Source organism: Triturus cristatus, chromosome 7, assembly GCF_964204655.1.
Source record: "Triturus cristatus chromosome 7, aTriCri1.1, whole genome shotgun sequence".
NCBI classification, from domain to species: domain Eukaryota; kingdom Metazoa; phylum Chordata; class Amphibia; order Caudata; family Salamandridae; genus Triturus; species Triturus cristatus.
The window spans coordinates 628,081,661-628,103,252 of NC_140590.1; the positions used below are offsets into that span (position 1 = coordinate 628,081,661).

Below are 21,592 nucleotides of genomic sequence, written 5' to 3' on the forward strand. Positions count from 1 at the left end.
CTCTGTGGGCACGAGGGTGGTGGATCTGGAAGCGCGCGCCCAGGACCTAGATAAGCACTCCGCCAATATGCGAGAGGACATCCGCACCCTCCAAAATCAACTACAGCAGACACAAATCAAGGCTGAGGACCTTGAAAACAGAGCACGGAGGGAGAATTTAAGTATCCGAGACTTAGAGGAGGGAGCAGAGGGACTGGACCTCGAGGCCTTCCTGGAGGGCCTTTTCGCCGAAATTCTCCACCCGCAGACTATCAAAATAAAGTTAGACAGAGTACACCGGGTCGGGGGCCTGGCAACCGGAGAAAAGGGAAGACCACGCGACGTCATTGCCAAATTCCACACCTACAAGGCTAAAGAAGCTGTTTTGTTAGCTGCCAGGAAAAAGGGCGCAGTCTCCTTTCAGGGCCACTCGTGCTCCATCTTTCAGGATCTAGCCCCGGCTACATTGGCCAGGAGGCAGCTCTATCGTCCCATTTCGTCAAAGCTTCGAGACAACAACATCCGATACAAGTAGACATACCAATTTGGTCTCTCCGTTGAATTCAACAATAAACAACGCCACATCTCCGACCTGCAGGAGGGGCTAGATCTCTTGGGCTTACCCTCTGACTCTCTTGAATCCACTCAGAACAAAACACAGGTCCCCCGAAATCCGGGCCCTTGACATACCAATGGTCCACTGGCTCTCGGAGAGGCCGCAGGTGAGAACCTCGTGCTCTGGACAGCAATGACATATGAATTCTGATGCACAACCTAACTTTCAATACTGGCATCACATAGTCTGGACGTCTCCAGGGGTACTCTAGAACAAAAGGCTGGGTCAATCCCCCGCTGTTGACCACAAGGACACTTCAAGTACCGGCCCATGATGCCAGCTCTGCTCAGCGGAGTCAAATTTCTCAGCGCCTGCCCCACATCTCTCTGTGGCGTAGCAAAAACATCCCTGAGAGGGACTACTTGACAAGTTGGGATCTCAGCCATTCATAGACCTGGGTTGAGCCTCCGTGGGATCTCAATGTATCTGACGACAATCCGGACGATCTTCCGCACACGGACATACAACGGCGGTATCGGCAACATACCCATGTGAGCAGTTATCCAGCACGGACTTTCCAAGATGACCGCACTATTGTGGACAAACATAACCCCATGCAATGTTCGGGACGGGCATGGACGGGGACCTTGGTCGTACCGTCCCTCCATTGTTCCCATGGGGGTTCCGCAACCCTCAGCTGGGAACCTGTCAGCGGATCTACACACACTGAAGTTGGTAATGTTAATTCTATTTTTTTTCTGTTTGGGGGAGGGGGTGAGAATTCATGATGGTGGCGGCTTTTTAATGTACTTTCCTGGTGGTTCATTGGGCTCCAATCCTTTCTTAAGCGTCACATACACATGGGCTATACCTTGTTTGCACAGAACTTGCCTACGTACAGAGACACATCATCTAGCTACGCCAGGGGAGAAGGGGGATCCACGTTAATTAGATGACAGTTACTATTGGTTCATGGAACGTGAAGCGCCTTAACTCCCCTCAAAAGCGTCAAAAGGTTTGGAAATACCTTACCGATCATCACATCGACATTGTGGCTCTTTAAGAGACGCATCTCGCTAGGGCCGAAGACACACGCTTCCGACACAAACAATACCCCCTGATATACAGATCATCCGCTCTTACTAAACACAGGGGAGTGGCTCTCCTCTTCCACTCCGCCATGAAATTCCAACCTCTAGATGTCCAGACCGACAAAGAGGAGCGCTTAGTTATGGTCAAAGGAGTTCTGAAAGGCAAACTATGCACATTTGTGGGAACGTATGCCCCCAATACAGGGCAGACAGCCTTTTTCAACACAATAGTGGGGGGAAATCCAGGACTTTGCAGAGGGACTTACAATCCTACTGGGCGATTTCAACCTCACCTGGCAACCGGACCTAGACAGCACCCATCCAAATCGAGCGGACACAGGGTCCTTCACAATAGACACTAAACAGAAGCTGCATGACCTAGGCCTCGTGGACGCTTGGTGTGCTCTTCATGCCCAGACACTTGACTTTACTTTTTACTCACCCGTACATTGCACCTATTCTAGGCTTAACTATATCTTTATTAGCCAGAACCTATTAGGAGCCCTCCAGACAGCTAAGATATTCCCCATTTCCGTATCGGACCACGGCCTCGTAGCGGTTCACTAAACATGGAGCAACGTTGCTTCTTCCACTCCCCAGTGGTACTTTCCGGCAGCCCTCACTAGGTACAGGGTATACTGCACATCGCTAAGGGAAGCAATTACAGATTTCTTTAAACTAAATAATTCCGAGGACACTTCAGCCTACACCAATTGGGACGCGTTCAAGGCGGTCTTTCGAGGCCACTGCATCGCCCTTAATTCTGCCTTGAACAAACAGCGGACAAGGGAAAGAAGCTCTGGAAACGGAGCTGGCCAATGCTGAAGCCTCCCACGAAGCTAATCCCACTAGAGCCACATTACACAACCTCACTGCCCTACGAGGCAAGCTTAGAGCTATTTACAACAATAGAGCTGAATTCACCCCCCTTAAACTCCGACAGACATCATACTCACAGGGGAATAAGGTTGGCAAACATCTCGCTAGACAACTCAAGGAAAAGCGGGAAAGGGATATTATTGGGGGGATACGTAGGGAAAATCATACCGTGACATACAAGGACGAAGATAATGCAGATCTTTTCAGCTCCTTTTATAAGAACCTCTACACCAAAGACCAACGAGACACGACTAAACAATTTGACTATCTTCAGACTTTAAAATTCCCACAGGTATCGACAGAATGGAATGACAAGCTTACTCCCCCATATCCACCAAGGAAATAGTCGCCGCAATAACAGCTCTCAAACCCCACAAGGCCCCCAGACCAGACGGCTATACAGCCCAGATCTATAAAACGTTTGCCCCAGACCTAATCCCCCATCTCACCCGGCTCTTCAACAAAATGGCGGAAGATGGCAAGACCACTAACTCCATGGCTGAAGCGGTGATTACAGTTATACCAAAACAGGGGAAAGACTCACAGCTATGCACCTCCTACCGCCCCATCTCCCTCTTAAATCTAGATGCGAAGCTCTATTCCTCTATCCTGGTGACTCGTCTGAACGACCTCATGCCCGATCTCATCCACCCCGACCAATCAGGATTTATTAAAGGTCAACAGACACACGACAACACTCGGCGCATAGTTCACCTTATTGAGAAAGCCAACAAAAAACACATTCCTGCAGTATTGGTTGGACTAGACGCCGAGAAGGCTTTTGACAGGGTGGATTGGGGGTTCCTTTTTAACACATTAACACACTTCGGGTTTGCTCCCAAATTTATAACCATGCTTCGGGCTACTTACCCTCAACCATGCTCCAGGGTACAAGTTAATGGGATTTGCTCGGAACCCTTCTCCCACACCAGAGGCACTCGCCAGGGATGCCCCCTTTCACTCCTATTATTTGCCCTCAGCATAAAGCCCCTAGTGATGACCATCAGGGCACATCCAGAGATTCAAGGCATTCCCTTTAGCGGCGTCCATCATAAAATATCGCCTTTTGCAGATGATGTGCTACTGTCTCTCTTGGATCCACCCTGGTTCCTACCCCCACTTCAATTGGAGCAAGCATGATTCGAGGAGGTAGCAGGGTTCAAAATTAATCTAGGCAAATCATACATACTCAATCTCACACTTCTGGAATCAGAGGCTCGCGAATTACAAAGACACACCCCGCTCCAATGGACTTCTTCCTCACTACTATACTTAGGGGTCCAATTGACACCCCGAGTAGTGGGGCTCTTTAGAGCTAACTTCTCACCCGCACTTCACCGCATACAAACTGACCTTGCGCGGTGGAAGCCCCTCTTTATATCCTGGTTCGGCCGCTTTCACGCCATTAAAATGACACTCCTCCCTAAATTCCTATACCTATTCCAAGCCTTACCGATAGAACTAGAGAGAGACTTCCTTCCTAAAGTCAGATCCATTATCCTTCAATATTTCTGGCAGGGTGGCAGAGTGCGCTTCTCCTTTTCAATACTACGGGAGACCGTGCGTAGAGGTTGGGGTGGCACTACCTGATATTGGTCTCTACTACAAAGTTGCCCAACTGCGGATGCTGACGGAGTGGTCCAAACGAGAGTCAGAGAAGCACTGGCTCCAAATGGACCGCTCCGTGGCGGGAAGAACTATATGGGACCTCTATGGCGCCCCAAGAGAGAAAGTCCTCAGAATGCCTATATTAGCACCCGCACCACTTTGAAAGTATGGGTCTCTCTTTCAGGAAACTAACAATGGACCTCGTTTCCCTCACCCCACACACCCCTCCACTTTAAGCCAGCCTTTCCTCCAGCTCTACACGAAGGTCCCTTCGATGCCTGGAAAGAAGGAGGATGCTTGGTGCTGCCCCACCTTTTCCACAATGCTGACCCTCTCACTTTTGACAACTGTAGCTGAGACTATGGCCTAGAGCATGATGAACATTTCCACTACCTCCAACTGAGACATTGGGCCCTCACCCCGCATATCTGTGAGGCTGCCACGCGTCCCCTCACAAAATTTGAGACCTTCGTCCTTACCGCAGGGTCATTTAAAGGGGCCATATAATTTCTATATAACTACTTACTTCGATATATGCCCATGTGGGAAGACATACTTCAACAGGGCATATCAGACAGGGAATGGACGGAGCTGTGGTCCGATATAAGGAAATGTAACCACTCCATAGACCTACCTGAAGCTTATCTTACAACAATGATGGACTGGTATCTTTATCCCGCTAAGAAGATCTTCCCACACACCTCCGACAGATGCTGGAGGGGTTGTGGCCTTCTAGGCGAGTTCCGTCATGTATGGTGGGACTGTCCCACTATACGCCCATTTTGGGAAGAAATTTTAGCACATATCAAAGACATGCTAGGTTACCCCATCCCGACCACTATGTTAGAATGTCTTTTGGGTATCAGAGATCCAACCCTTAAGCACCAAACTAGGGCCAACAAAGCTATTATGTGGATGTGTATAGGAGCAGCCAAAGTATCTATAGCGGTGGCCTGGAAGAAGAGGGAGGCCCCAGCAGGGTATCCCTTTGGCATTCCCGGCTTTGGAGACTGCTTAGCCTCGAAAGACTGGCTGACATCTTCAGAGACGATTAGAGAAACAGAGTACAGATGGGGCCCGTTGGTTCAATTTCTTTCACGAGGCTTGCCCATGTCTGTCTGCCCGCCGTCTATTAGAGCCATGCATCTCTTCCAATTTTAGCCCACTCAAGACTCACTAACTCTGAACATGCTAAGAGCTCCATGCTGCCGCCACCATTCTGAGGGAGAGGAGGGGAGGGGAGGGGATTCACGTTATCTTTTGTTTGGGGTTTTGATGGGGGAGTTTACTTCTTCTTGATTTGCTCCTTCCCGTTGGGGGACACAAATGCCCACCATTACAAAAGTATAGCAGATTGGGCTAGTTTGCTTTGACCTCCTGAGCAACAGGATCTGATCCAGGCCTCCCCATTGTTATGGACTGTATCTCCTATTTGCACTCCGTTGAGCGACATGTGATGACCTACTGTGACTCAACAAAATATCAATAAAAAGAAGTTTGACAAAAAAAAAAACTTTAAATGTTCATGTTATTATTCCAATGAACAATTCAAACGATTTTGCATGAACCACATAAAATTCCACACATATATAACAATCTTAAATTACATATATGTCACAACACTAAACATCACATTTAACAAAAAACATAATACATGAGCAAGCTCAGGTTCCAAATTTTTATAACACATAAAAAAAGGACACAACTAAAGAAAAAGAAGAGAAAAAAGAGAGCCCAAACAGGGGAGGTTGAGAAATTGTTTGAAAAACAGTCTTCAGGTTTAAGAGAACAACACAACCCCATTGGGTATTTTTGCCAAACCGTGTAATATTCGGGTAACCAAAGTAATTGTGTCCATACATATTTAAATATTTAATCAAAAATTCATAGAGGTTAACCCAATAATCAATTATGAGGTTCACTCAAAATTGATTATCGGGTTAACTTCTATGAATTTTTGATTAAATCTTTAAATACATATGGACATAATTACTTTGGTTACCTGAATATTACACGGTTTGGCAAATATCCCAAATGATATTGTGTTGTTCTCTAAAACATGAAGACTATTTTTCAAACAATTTCTCACCCTCCCCTTTTTGGGCTCTCTTTTTCTCTTTTTCTTTAGTTGTGTCATTTTTAGGTCTCGCCTAGCGACGCAGCGCATGCGCTGCTTGCTTGCGAGATCTATTGTCATCAATTTAGCTTCAAAAGCGGGGTGGAAGCTCAACCCATGCTTCCGATTGGTGCGCGTGAAAAATCCCTGCTTTTAATTAGGAGGCATGTTTGTTCCCTCCCTGTTTTCTTTTTGCCATGCCTGCCCGGACAGGGTATGTGCACGCGCACGGCGTCTGTTTTGCTCTCCGCGTTTCAGGCAGTCCAGTCATGAGGCACAACGCGCACATTGCATGCTTTAACTTTCCGATTGTTTTTTTTATTTTAGCTCTTGCAGAGGACTCCACAGACCAGGCTGCTGGTGGACGCTGACAACTGCCTGCACCGGCTCTATGGCGACTTCTACACCGACTGGGTAAGCAGCGGCCAGAGAAACCACATGTTGGGCTAGCTGGATGAACTAGCCTGTGCCTGCTTCCAGGGTAACATCGAGCTCCATGTGCTCTTCAACGGCGCCCTGGAAAAGGGCCACCTGCACAAGTGGGCTGAGCGGCAGGGCAACGAGTGCCAGACAGCGCAGCAGATTGTCAGTCGCTTGTAAAACAATGCACGCCGCTGCCAAAGGTCTGATTCCTGCAGCCGGTTTGCATGGAGCACTGCATCTGCCTGGCGCTGCTGCGCTTCCACATCAAGGTAAGGGAGGCGCGGCCTGCCTGGTCTCCATTCCTGGTTTATCCTCCTTCTGGCACACATCCTAGTGTTTTAACTGGCACCCCGACTTTCTCCCTTCGTGCCCTGCTCGCTTGACTCTTTGCATCCCTGCCACCTGTCACTACAGAGAACCGGCCTCTCCTCAACGACCCCATCCTGACTTTCTGTACCTCATAGCACATGTATCCAGGCCTCCAAGTATGTCCCATCCCGCCTCCGGCCCCTGCTATACGATCTGTCTACCGGCCCTCTCCGCTATACCATCTTCTCACAGTCACCCCTTCCTTGTCTGCCTCTGCCCCCCTGGTTTCTGCCTGTAAGGGCCTCCCTGGCTAGAACCGCCATAATAAGTGCTGAAGTGCTGACACTAGCCACCTCCCTCCTGCTGACAGAGCTGCCTTCGGTCACAGCCTGTGCTGCAGCCAGCCCAGTGATGGTAAATATAGGGCGTTAATGAGCGAGAGGCCTGCTAGGAGGGCAGAGGCTACAGCTGAGCCTTTCACACCATCCCTCCCATCTCTGCCTATCAAGCCAGGACCTCACGCCCCTCCCAACCCTCTCATGGCCATCTTGTCTGCCACCTGTTGATGGCTGGTCAAACCCCCTGGGCACAACCAGTTTTGTTTCCATGGGATTATCACACGTGTCCTCAAACTCCACCCCACCATCGACAGCTTATCACACACCGCCTACATGTCACTCCTTTAGCCCACTAACTTTCCCATATTCATCTTCCGCGAGTAAAAAAAAAAAACTTGTATAGAGTTTAACTCAACACTCTCATTTTGTACTCTACTAGCCATGCCTCTCAAAGCCAATCTTTCCTCCCTTGAGCACGTCCGTTGTCCTTCACAAAAGCTACCTAATTATTATGAGCACCGTCATATCTTCTGCAAGGCAGTGTTACTTATGTTTAACTTGCTGTAAAAGTCCAGATATCTAAATGATGCGTGTGTGTAAATATTTTTGTGCGTTTGTAATGTACAAAGTGCTCGGATCTAGTCGCATAGTGACATGGCCACAGTTCATAACTGTTTTTTGGGTGTGTTAATCTAATTGGTGTCATGGAGGTAAAACAATACTGCAACACCTACAATGTGTTTAGTTAACACACCGAGGTCCTCAGCTTGAAAATGCATTCTTGATGACCTGGATGGCGGTGATCACCCTATGGATACTGGCCTGCTCTATACTATACTCCAAATACAGTTCTTAATTTTTCCTTTAACTTTGCTTGTTTTAAGGTACATCTTGCTGTTATGTGGCTCTAATCTACCTTTTTACACAAACTGAAAGGCTGATAATTGACAACAAAACGATTGAAAACAAATGCCTGAACCAGTGATGTACTGTGATTTTGCCCAACTGTACTGAAAATCAATTAGAAAAAAATATAAGAGTACTTCACAAAACCCCACCACCTCGATCCTCCTTCAGGCCATTTGCATACTGTCCTCACAACTTTGTAGAAACCTGTGCAATGGTTATCTACCACTGTTTTGTAATCAGTCAACATAGAAGCATTACCCCTAGCCATGTTTCTTCCAACTTGACTGTTTAACTCTATCACCTTTGTTAAAAGCTGCTGTTGTAATTTTTTTACTCTTTAGTCCAATCAAATGTCAACGTTTTTTATTTATGTGTACTTTGTAATTATAGTCGTTGCTTGCAGGTTTTCAAAACACACAAATAAGCCATTGTCATTTACAATGCCAATAGTTCAAAATCTCGCAAATGCGAGACCTATTGCATTGTAAATGCTTGTTTTAGGTGTTATGAAAATTTGGAACCCGAGCTTGCTCATGTATTAAGTTTTTTGTTAAATGTGATGTTTAGTGTTGCGTCGTATATGTGATTTAAGATTAATGTTATATATGTGTAGAATTTTATGTGGTTCATGGAAAATCATTTGAATTGTTCATTGGAATAATAACATGAACGTTTAAAGTTTTCTTGATTGAATTAAATCCCTAAAGGTTCTTACGAAACAAAAATAAAAATTTATTTTTTTCAGTCACTAGGAGTGTCACGTGTAATTGGTTGAAGGAATCAGTATAGTAAGTATCAGTATTGGCAATTGTGTTGTTGTTAGATTATTGAACTTTGCCTAGCCTTGTTGAATATGGGCCAGGACTCTCAATTGTTCATAACACTGAAGATTTTCAGCAGTAAGCCACGGTCTTCAGCTTTAGTGCTACCATCTAGTCTGAGCTATTGAACTTGCACCCAAAAAGGTTGTTTGGAGATGATCCATAACTTGCCCAACAAATACTGGCAGTTCACAGCCATGAAATCTATTGCCAATGATCATTTTTATTCTACATAGCCACCTCGAATGCATGTGCATCCATGGTGTCCATCTTGGAATGGGTTGTATTAAATTACAAAATGCATTAAAATATGACAGCCACCTGATAATGATGGCCTCAGGGGGACCGATCTAGGTCCACTTGGAGAAATGATGATTATGTATGGTGTTTTGTCTACTTTAATGTGTATACGATCTGATTTCGTGTCCTTTATTATAACTTTTGTGAAAACAATAAAAATTTCTTTAAAAAAAAAAAAATATGACAGCCACAGGTGAATGCACTTCCAAGGAACCATATATGAATCCATTTTATTATGTTTATTAAAACCAGTTCAAAGAGGGGCACTGTGGATGTGTGCACTTCCACAGCAGCCATTTTTTAATGGAATTTGTTAAAGTAAAACAAAAAAACATTTCAAGATGGCTGTTGTGCATATGGGATGCATCTTGAAATGGTCAGAAAACATTTTAACAGGACGGTTCTTCAATACTGGAGCAGCTGTTGAAAAATTAGAAATGGGGCTAGAGGTGAAAGAGAAAGCTGGGAGTTGTGTGGTAAAGAGGGAGGATAAAAGGGGAGGATGAGAGAAAAGGAGAAGGGAACCAGCGAGAGAAAATAGTAATTCTCATGCACTGAAATGCAAAGTCTGACATCAGTAGTGAACGGATATAGCAAATCAAAACACTAACAATTAAATGATCCTCGATAGGATAAGGACAAAAATAGGAAGGAAAGCGATTTAATCTGGAGCAGGGAACTGAGAGAGACAAAGTCCTCCATCATGACCACAGGGCCAACACAAAGCCTTCTTCAAGTTTATGTAAGGTATTGGATCCAATTAGTAGGCAGCTAAACACTTTCTATAGAGGAAACCTACAAACTCAGGCCTTGCTGTTATTCATTTTCTACCTTTACATTTTGGACAAATTGTTCTCCATACCGGATGCACAATTCCAGGGTCAACTTTAACCACATATTTAGGCAATTCACCTTTACCTTCTCTACTTGCCAATTTGCCTACTACCAACTAATTGAACATCTCCAAAAATAGCCATTACCGGTGATCAAAATCTCACCAGATCTCCGATAGTCAACAAGCTGATCTTCAAAAACCTTCATGTTTGCTTCTCTCTTCTCTTTTCGAAGGGGCTGCAAAGTCCTCATCTTCATCATACACATCCTAATTAACTGTCTGCAATCCAGCTTGTACCGGTACCCCAACCAAGATAACGCTCAGCCTAGCATGGGTTCCTATAAGATGGTTTTTCAAGTTGGACAACATACTTGGGGCACCTCCATACTGGGCACCATTATCAGCCATGTTTAAAATGCTTTAACCCCTTGCGTGCGGGTTTATTTCGGCGTTCGCGATCACGACGGCTCCTGGCCGTCGTGCGCTCACGCCCACCGTAATGCACGACGGCCGGGAGCCGTCGTGCGCTCACAAGGGGTTAAGACCAATTCCCTTCCCCATCAACTATTCAAATGCACCCTGTCCTATGCTACTGCCATAGTACGGGTGTCTGCCCTCTTGGAACCCAGCTAAGGGAAATCCCTGCCCATCTCCTCCCACCAAAAACCACTCTCATGAAATCTTTCACCCTCAAATGACACATACAAACACTATGTCTACAAGAGGCTATTGGAAAAAGATTTTGTCCTTCTGCCTAGAGGGTGGAGAGGATATGGGTCAGAGTAACTCCTCCCAATATAAACAGTTACACAATTTATTTTACTCCAACTGACCATCCGATGGTCGGTATTGATACACGTAGATGGAAAGATGTGAAGGAACAGGGGAGGGAAACTTTTAACTTCACCATTAGGTGAGCAAGGAAGCAATTCCTTTTGGTTAAGGTACCCTCACACACCCTAGTGGTGTCATGCTTCATCATCGGGTCACCCCGACGCTAAAAGTCGGGGTGGGCTCAACCACAATGTTGGGAGCTCTTTGAAGATATTACAGACCAGGGAGGCTAGAAGATAAAAAACCTCAGGCAGATCCCCAGTTTCCCTTTATTATTGGGTCTGTCTGGGTTAATTAAAATTACTAAAAAGGGGGTCTTTATAGGAGTATTATGGTCCTAGGACCCTTGTGCCAACATGTTTCAGTCCGTATATGGCCGTAAAGGTCCAGGACTTTCTTCAGGGCCAAAGAGGCCACCCTGGATTACAGAAGAGGGAGGTCCCTATCCTGTTTTTTTGAAACAAGGGCAGAGTAGCTGCTCCTTGTATGAGCGACTGATTAATTAATCTGTCGAGCGTTGAAATTCCATCTGTAAAAGAGAACACAGAAAACAAAACATACAACTTATACTTATTGGTTTTCTTAATGGTAGTTCCAAAGTGTTGTGTCTCAAAATCGTGCTGAGGATAAAGAGTCACACCTACACGTGCCAAGTGCTCATGAGGCATAGTGGTGTGCAGCTATATCCACATATGTGCCACTCAAAATTGTATCTGTACACAATTAATCGACGTGACAGATCTGTTGTGCGTTGGCGAATTTGCTCGCATTCTAACTGAATCCACATGCCAGTTAGTACATACTATCAATGTAGAGAAACTCTCCTAGAGTACACTTACACACATTATTCTCACCGTATCTGTGACTGAACACAGTAATTTTAACCATGCGTGATAATTTAATAACATGTGAGCAACTGTGAAGTGCACTCACACTCATGCATACTCTCTTACCCGGGCTTCGGATGATACAAACACACCAAAAACACGGTGAAGATTCTTCAAACAGTTACATATTACAAATTGCAACTTTTTTTTATTTTTCAACTCGAGACCACGACAGTCATTTTAGGCTGCACCTAGATACAGGTTAAGTTCCAAGACACAAAAAGATACGTTTCTTAGTATGTCAAACTGTAATTTATTAATAGTTTAACTGATCCAGCAAAAGTCTTGAAGGTCGTTTTATTTATTGTGAGATGGTGACCATGCCATTACTAGAGGGAATACTATTCCTCTGAAATATATGTGATCAAATGCAGAAACGTTACCAAAATTCTGTGGGTGAAATCTGCAGAGAAAACCTAAGATTTCTGTGGAAATGAAACAGAACATTTGCATTAACGTGGCTCAATGTAATGGCAGCTGTTATCAAACAACAAACCCCATCAAACTCTTCTCACTGTATTTATTTGCAAGATCCAACTACTCGCCCGCAAGCTCTGGTCGTCCACCTTGCGTCTCGGTGCCAGGATGTATACACCCCTGTGCTCGAGCGCCCCTTGAATTTTGTGTCCCTTGAATTCATAAATACATGTCACATTGAGTCACAAGGGCAAATGAAAAGCCTGAACTGGATGACACTGGTCGCTTTGCTGAGTTACCATAACAATAAGCAGTGTTAAACCGTGTTACAAGACTGTGTTGATGTAGCTGCTACAATCCTGGCATTCTTGTCCACGGTCACTCAAGTTCTAATCCTTTGGAGGCGTCCATTCGGTCTAGAAATCAACAAAGAAACAGAAAACCTGCAGGAAATCTAAAAAAAAAATCTATTTACAGTTTTCAGAATTTCCAAAAGCTACAAGAAATCGAAACACCTAAATCATTACGAAACCTGCAATTTTACACAGAAAAGTCTGCCACAGACTTGGAGTCACGAATTAATCTGAACGACGTTTTGGTTACTTGTATCGAAAACACATAGCAGTCCATATAAGGTCACATATTGGCTACCGCCCGCTTCCACGCATGTGAAGGGCTTCAAGGCAGACAGTATGTACAACATATTTGTAGAAACAAAATACCGGTGTAGACTCTCAGACAATGGATACATTTATTTCATAAAACAAAAGCAAGCGGATTGCAATTACCCACATACAGTTTTGATTATGAAGTGCAATATGACACAATTATGTGTAATAAATCAACATGTCTAATTACACATTAGTGCATCTAGTCCTTGGACTTATAATTTTGTTATTGCACAAAAATAAAATTGTGTAAAAACCTGCGTACAGAGACATGCAGACTTCATAGAAGGTAAACAATGCCTAAAATCCGGGAAGCAAAAAAAACAAAAACGTAATGATCGAACACAATGCGGTAATGGCAGACTATGAGTTCACTTTACAAATATAACTTGCTATCACAATGAAAGCAAATGAAAATATGTGTTCAAATATATCTTTAAATATATTAAAGGTTAATTTGTATTATGTTTACAGGCAAAGTGCTCCATTGTTAGAAAACAAACTTCACTTAATCCAAATGGTAAGTCATCAAAACGTACACAAGGCAATTTTGATTTACATCAACTGCTGCTTCAAACAAAAAGGTACAAAAAAGTTTAAAAATATGTTATTTTATAAAGAAATTGTATGGTATTAAAAAGGGAGCAGACACTCGATTCATTTGTAAACGAAATTATCATCTGACATATACAAAAAAAAAATGTCCATTGGCAACTTAACTTAAACGAATACAACATATCAGACATGTAGTGTTCAAACTCCTATAGATTTACTAAATTTTGTTTGCCAGTCAAAGCACTGGACTGAAAAGGCAGTAATAACCCACTAAGTTGGCCACTGAAATTGGAATACTAAAAGCATCTTTTCCTTTCAGTATATGAACATCGTAAAGTATTCTAAAATGTCCTATTCCTATGCAACATACACAACAATTAATTAATTGTGGCACGTGCCAAGACTTTGCAAGAAGACACTGGTATCATGTTTAGCTAATCAAAGTCATTGTAAATCTTCTTCCCCGTGTGGGAGTTCCTCCAGTGTAATGTTGGGTGTCTGCAGACACGCAGGAGGATTCCTCTTGTGTGCCCATGGTGTGCAGTGATAGACATTTGTGTGTGCGCTCATACTATCCTTCATAAGATGTAGTATTCCTCACAAACCACGGTGATTGTACCTCACTGTTAAAGGCCTGCGATGGCTCCATTTCATGGCCTGGCCGAATGTTTTTACACTTTTTTTTGTTTTGTTTTTTACAAATCACAAAAATACCCCCACCTCTCCCACCCTCACTCACATTATATGTGTATTATGGCTACTTACTTCCAAAAGCACAATTGTATATGAAACATGAATAATTTAACACACACAGCCAGTTAAATCATCGGTAGGATTTTCTATACACCCTTTACTCATGAAACCTGCCACGTTTTGTTTGCTTGACACAAGCCACTGATGGCAGAAGTGAAAACACATCCAAGTTCACAAATGCACCTTGCGATGCTCAAGTGAAGTTCATCGTTCTACCCTGAGGAGATATACGTATTTGGCAAGCAGTCCCCTCTACTGCAGAAAAATGCTCCTTCAATGTACCGCGTACATGACCACCCAGAAGCCCAACCAGCAAGCCTATCTTTGAGCTTTCAGCACTACCTGTACCATTGACTTCAGGATAAACTCTGATCTTTACAGCAGACACAGGTGGTAGTTAAGGTATACATGGAATGCAACTTAGTGTAACTGATGGAAAATAATAGCTAATCGAACTCTGAAAATATGGGATTTAGCAGTCTTCTTCAAAAGGATGTCTGTGATGAAGGCAAAACTACTGCACAGTTCAAAAACATGGAAATATACTTCATAATACTGTAAACTGCAAGTCTTCACATTTCATTGGCCATCAGCAGCCTCTGCGATGGGGTCCTTCGAAGAACACGCCGATGAGCGGGGGTCCATGGCGGAGTGCATTAGAGGGACATAAAGATCGTCCATGTTTGGCATGACAAATATTTTCTAGAAAATAAGATATAACAAAGTTACACAGGTACAGCATTTCTTATTTCACTATGCCATCTGGGCTCACTACAGAATTATACAATATAGTCAGAAGGTAAGTGAATTTCTGATTTACTCTTATGTCAACCCAACCTACATTCTCAAGTTCTTATAGCTTTCCCTTGAATTCAAAGACATGTCCCGTTTCATTGTCCATTTTGTTGAAATAAGTAAATTTTTACGTATGTTTAAAAGTAATGAAAAACAAACAGAAATTACTTTTTCTCTAGCCTCCTCTTTCAAGAGGCAGCAGAATATTTTATTGCAGAAACGCTATTCTATGTTTAGACCTGGATAGAGGTACCACTTCCATCAAGGACTAAACGCCACCACTACTCTCCCACCACAGTACCCATCTATGATGAGGGCTGCAGAGCTGTGGCACCCATAGACTCCGGGGTATCCTGGGGATTTCCTTGGCCATGCCGCACCACTGTCACTACAATCCCCAGCAATTCCCCTGTGGCCTGCAAGTACTTGCACACCCTTGAGGATGTAATAAGTAGGCCAGGGCGAAATTTATGTCATGCCAGGGCAATCTCGTAGATTTAGTTTTACACTTGGTATAGGAAATTCCTAAAATGACACCATTATACGACACGGTAGCAGCATGGGGACAATGGAGTGACCAGAAAGCGTGCAGCTGTTGTTCGTGCCACTTGAGTTTTTGGTCCTTTTTTTAAAGCAGAAAATGTGTCCTTACGTCCAAAATAGACACCGGAATACATTGTGTGCTAAAATAAATTGCTAAATGTCAATTTTGCATTTCATGAAATTTGCATAATTTTGACTGAATTTCACATAATACGCAAAACCAAACTACATGAATCTGGCAGTCTGGCACACTATTAGTAATGAACCTCATGAGTTCTCTTGCCTCTAATCAGCCTGTTACACATACATGGATCAAGAGGTGTTCATAGGTGATACTGTATGTTCAAACTGTAAATTTGACAGAAAATAATTTGAATGGACCTTCTCAATCAAAAGCATGACATACGATACTGTAATCTTTTTACACCTTCCCATCTTGTTATATATAGTAATTCCTGAAGTTTTAAACCCAGCTATTCCACTTTTGCTATCAATATCGTGCCATACATCTTTATCTAGTTGAGGGTAAGGAGGAAATCATCCAGGACGTTCATGCGGTGCAGTATGGCAGCCCCCAGACTTCTTTGAACATCGCCAGAATGATACCAAAAGTCCAAGCTTTGTACATTTTGACATTTACAATGTCTGTGCTGGTCATTAAAAGAAAAACAAAATGATTTTTTCTTCTTAGTATTATTTTTAAATGGTATTTCGGGTCCTCACTTTCCTCACTTACTGAATGCACAATTGAAATGTGTATTCTGTCTGGTATTGCGAAATTACTCAACAGGTTAACCTACTCACTGTTTTCTTCTTGTATGTAGGTTAATATTGTATAACATGCCACCCGAACTCATCCCTGTGATAACTTAGGATATAGGTCATAAGCGTACCCTGCACATGAAGATATTCCACCTTTTCAATGTTCATTTTTGCAAGAACATTTCGGCCTTTTTTTAGGTCTCACCTGAGACAGCGCTTTAGCGCTGCTCTGGCGAGACTTATAGTAAGCGAGTTTTGGAAGTGCAAACAGTGGCTTTTCAGGCCTCCAAATACAGTGCATGTGCGTCGGCCGGGCGCGCGCACCATTTGGAGGCCTGAAAGCACTCGTTTGCTTTCACTTTCGCCGGCCGCTTTGATGTGATCGCGATCGCGATCACTTTCACTTTTGCTCGAAAGCGTTATTCCACCATTTGCCACCCCCTTCCTGCTTGTTTCTTTTTGTTCCTGTGTTTGCGTGAAACTTTTTCACTTCCCATGTGAACAGCAATAGTGCAATAAATAGAAAACAACCGACAAGTGAATGTGCACACACAGTGAGAGGTGCCTGACTCGTATTAGGATTTAAATTACAGGTTGTGTCCTCTTCTTTATTGAATTAGTCATTGTCGTTAGGTTGTTTGCAAGATACTACTGTGTAACCCACTGCCCCGTATTCAACGTTAACATATAATATATCACTTTGTGTGGAGTATCGGAGTAGTCGGAGTACAAGCATTTCAACTTTCCATTTTAGACCCTAATACTTGTTTTTAACCGCAGAAATGTCTCTTTAAAAAACAACTCCACGGAGCAGCAGACTTCATTTACAGCACCCATCCCCCAGGGTCTAAATCAGCTTAATTGCTGTATTTACCAATCAGACCTGCAAACGCAGAGCACAACACGCACCTCCTCACCGCCCCTGCCCTCCACCGTGTTCCCATCTTTCTGCACTCCGATTCCCTAACGCTGCTGTAGTTACCGTTGTGGCTTGTAGCTCCTGAGACTGAGAGCACAATGAGAAAAGGCACTCAGCTGAGTTGTAATTTTCCACTTGCCGAGCTTTAGAATATTCCCCATTTCAGATGTAATTTTCCACTTGCCGAGCTTTAGAATATTTCCCACTGATTTGCCCCATTTCAGACCTCCAACTCACATGGTAACACTGTGTGACACACATATATGCCACATATATCCACCCCTCTGCCGTCCCAAGTTCTCTCCCTCCTCACCCTTCTCTTGTTGGCTCCATATTTATCCTTTTTATTTCTCCCACCCTCTTCTTGCCAATATTCTCTCCACCCCTCCACGTTACTCTACTTTATCGTTCTCTTGTTCCTCTCACCCCCTCTTCTCTCTGTCACTCTTCCAGCTCACAATCTTCCCATCTGCAAATATTATGTGTTTTCTTATTGGTTGCTCAGTCTCCCTCACTCCGTCTCCGCTTACTCAGTTTCTTTTTCTCACTTTTCCTACTCACACCCTTTTTCTGTCAGTCACCTTCATTCCCTCTCTTGTTTCTGTCTCTCCTCCTCCTTCCTCCCTCACTCACTCACTCTCCTTTTTTGTCCCTTCCCAGAGTGTGTGTTCCACTCTTTTTTTCTTCACTTCGACCTCCTCTTTCTTGCTTGCTATAAGTGCCTAGAATGGTGAGGCGGGCAAATAAGATGGCGCCATTCAGTTGAGAGGCCCTGGCATAGTGACTAGTCTATATATCCGAGTGCTCTAAAGATGCTGTAAAGCGTGGTGCGTTCACGAAACACCAAAGTAAATAGGACATTTCAACAAATACCACGTGATCTGCATACCGGGATATCCTCTTGCTACCTTTGTGTATTCGGATTTTATTAAAACTTTTAAAACGTTTTCCATCAGTGACGTGGTGATATCCGAGGACTGTTAAAGAGTGGAATGTCAGTGAATTAGTAACTGGTACGCAGCCAGTAAACCAATATAAACGGGGCAAAAAATACAAAGTTGACCCAAACCCCCCCCCAGAAAAAGAAGGGATTGGATGGACTCGATTCTCAAAAGTGTTTGTGCCCCCCAAGTGTCACCGTGCCAAAATCCTCCTTCAGTTTCACCAGTATGCCTACTTCGTAAAAAACATAAGCAGATCCACGTACTGTTTACAAATGAGCACTGTGTAGGGAGAGGATAAATTGCCATTGCACGGGTAGGGAGGGGTAATGTAAATTTGCATATTTGTCTTATTTATTTCCTTTATATGGGACAATTTCCCCTTGTGAAGCACTCTGTTCCCGCATGAAACCACGAGTGGCAAAGCCAATAATTCTCGCTTTTTAGTGGCACCACCTGAGCATTTGGTTTTGCCACTGCTTTTTAACGATATTGTTCTGCGTCAGCAAAAATAAACAAGCATTTGCAATGCAATAGGTCTCGCAGTTACACGAGTTTAAGCTATTGGCATTGTAAATGACAATGCCTTTTATTTATGTTTTTAAAACTAAAACAAAACTAAAAGGCATTGTTATTTGCAATGTCAATAGCTCAAACTCGCGTAAATGCGAGACCTATTGCATTGCAAATGCTTGTTCTCTATGGTGATTCTTAAATGATGTACTGTTTGGGCTGTTATTAATTGCTCCTTTTCATGTCACAATATACTTTTGGCCTCCCAAAGCATGTAACACACATCACCCCAAGGTCAATACCCCACAGTGTCTCCAGCAAGGGGGACCCCATGTCAATTTAGTTAGGTCTAACCTGTCCACCCACTCTACAGATGCCATTCAACAAGCCAGATGCAGACCCGTACCAGCAGGAATGTGTCCAGGGGAGTGACACTTGTTATGTTTCATATGAAGGGGCTCGTGCTCCAGGGTCATGGGTGTTCGTGTCAGAGATGGCAAAAACCGCCTCCTCTGGGGTAACCTCTTTAGTAAGCAGGTACATAGTATATAGTCCCCAGAAGTTCTTGGGCCTGTTCCTGGGAGGTAGTAATTCACTAAAGGTCTCAGTTTGGGTGCTGCATTAAAGCATGTCATGCGACCATTGCGCCATTGTTGGTACAGGACCCTTCACCCAACACATTGCCACACGCCGCTTTGCCACAAGCAGACCCATATCAACCAACCTACGGACCGCTGTAGGCAGTCGCTTAGAGTACCCCAGGAGAGCCAAGGCCGGGTCCGGGGAAAGCTCCACACCCACCACCTTGCCCAGTTCCAGGAAGATCTGCTCCCAAAATCTATACACGTCAGTCCAATGCCAAGCTAGGTGGACAAATTCTGCCGAATGCCCATGACATCTGTCACAAGCCGAGTCCTCCCGTAACCCATATCTGCATATTCTCTCTGGAGTATAATACGCTCTATTCAAAAACTTGATGTGGACAAGCCTGTGTCTGCCATGTAGCGAAATGCGCCGGGTGCTAGTACAGCAATAGGACCACATAGAGTAATCTATTTCCTTTTGCAAGTCACGCTGCCAGGCTAGTCTGGCTTTCGTATATTTATTCGCCCTATGTGCCATTGCCAATTTATAAACATTGGAGACCGCCTTGTGTGGCTTTTTAGCTTTAATAATATAGGACAGTTCCAGCATCTACGGTGGTTCCTGCAGATCGTCCCCCAGCACCTCCCGCAAGGCTCTCCGCTCCCTGTGAAACTGAACTCTCTGGAGCAAGCAACTGGCAGTGGCTGAGCCCCCCACGTCTTCCCATGTCTTCACTACTCCCTCGTGTAACAAGTCTCCCATCGTCAGAACATTCAACGCTTGCAAAGCTCGAACCACTCCTTTGTCCCGGCATGGAGCAAGCCAAAGGGCCCACTCAATAGGCATAGCCGGCAAATACAATAACCCCCCACTTGCAAGTTCAACAAAGTGTGCCAGGCGTGGCATGCCGAATTAAGCGAGTCTAGTATCCCTGTCCTGCGGTCAAAGGGTGCACATATGGTGGCAGGAAGAGGTAGCGGGTCGGCAAATAGCCGTTCCATGCGGCGAAACGAGATATCTGGAGAGCCGTGCATCCAGTGGTACGCCCGAGCGCCTTGCGCCGCTCTGTAATACAGACTCAAATCCGGGGCACCCAGCCCCCCCCATATGATACGGGAGGGTAAGTACCTGCCAACGCACCCGTGCTTGTTTGCCCGCCCAGGCTACTTTATCAATAATGCCTGAACTCGTTGAAAAAATGATACTGGTAGAACAATGGGAATATTTGTAAACAAGAACAGAAACCGGGGCAAAATCACCATCTTCATGATGGACACTACCTAGTAATGATAGCGGTAGCTTAATCCAGCTCTCTACATCATCCTCCAGTTTGCTGACCGCTGTACCGTAATTTTCCCGAAACACGACCTCCGAGTCTGTATGGAGCCGTATGCCCAAGTATCGAATCAACTCAGTAGACCAGCATAGTGGATACTCTGGTTCAAACTGCAGCGTAGCCGGCGTGAGTGGGGAAATTATGGATTTAGACCAGTTGACTCGTAATCCAGACAGCGCTCCGAAATGCACTACTTCCCTAAAAACAGAGGAAAGATTGTTCTCCGGGTCTCGGACATACAACAGTGTATCATCCGCATCGGTGGAGACCACTATCTTATATGTCGGAAAACTGATACCTTCATGTCCGTGATACTCTCGGAGCGCACCCGCCAACGGTTCTGCGACCAAAGCGTATACAACAGGGGATAATGGGAAGCCTGGTCTCATTCCTCGCGTAATAGCTATGGGATCCATCACAAAATTACCTATTTTTATTCACGCCCTGGGTGAGGTGTACAGTACCCCAATCAACTGAAGGAAGACGGGGCCAAGTCCCATCCTAGTGAGAACATACTGCAGAAAAGGCCACTCAACAGAGTCAAAGGCCTTTTTCATATCAAGAAAGACCGCGACGGCTTTAGTATTGTGTCTAACATGTTGGATGGTGCCAAACACCGTGCGGAGGTTGTAGGTGAGATTCCTATCTGGGACAAACCCCACTTGCTCCGGAGCTACCAGTGTCAGTGCCATGGGGGGAAAAGACGATTAGCAAGAATCTTTGCAAAGATTTTGGTATCCACATTAAGCAAGGAGAGTGGGCGGTAAGATCCGCACTCATCTAGCGGTTTATCTGGTTTAGGTATGGCGACAATAACCGCCTCCCTCATTGATGGCGGCATTGTGCCTGACACACATATATCATCGAAAAGCGCAGCCAGGTGCGGGAGTAATAAATCCAAAAATGTCTTATAGAACCCT

At 44.4% G+C, this 21,592-nt stretch overlaps 1 protein-coding gene across 4 annotated transcripts in view; it reads right to left on the reverse strand.

The window, feature by feature from the left end:
• Positions 1 to 13,039: 13,039 nt before the first annotated feature.
• TEX2 (testis expressed 2) overlaps positions 13,040 to 21,592 on the reverse strand; it is a 672,400-nt gene continuing 663,847 nt past the window's right edge. For all 4 annotated transcript variants that reach the window (XM_085617239.1, XM_085617240.1, XM_085617237.1 and 1 more), the window contains exon 12: positions 13,040 to 14,980. In XM_085617239.1, the coding sequence (XP_085473365.1) occupies positions 14,858 to 14,980 (123 nt within the window). In that variant the 3' untranslated portion in view covers positions 13,040 to 14,857. The remainder of the gene's footprint in view (positions 14,981 to 21,592) is intronic.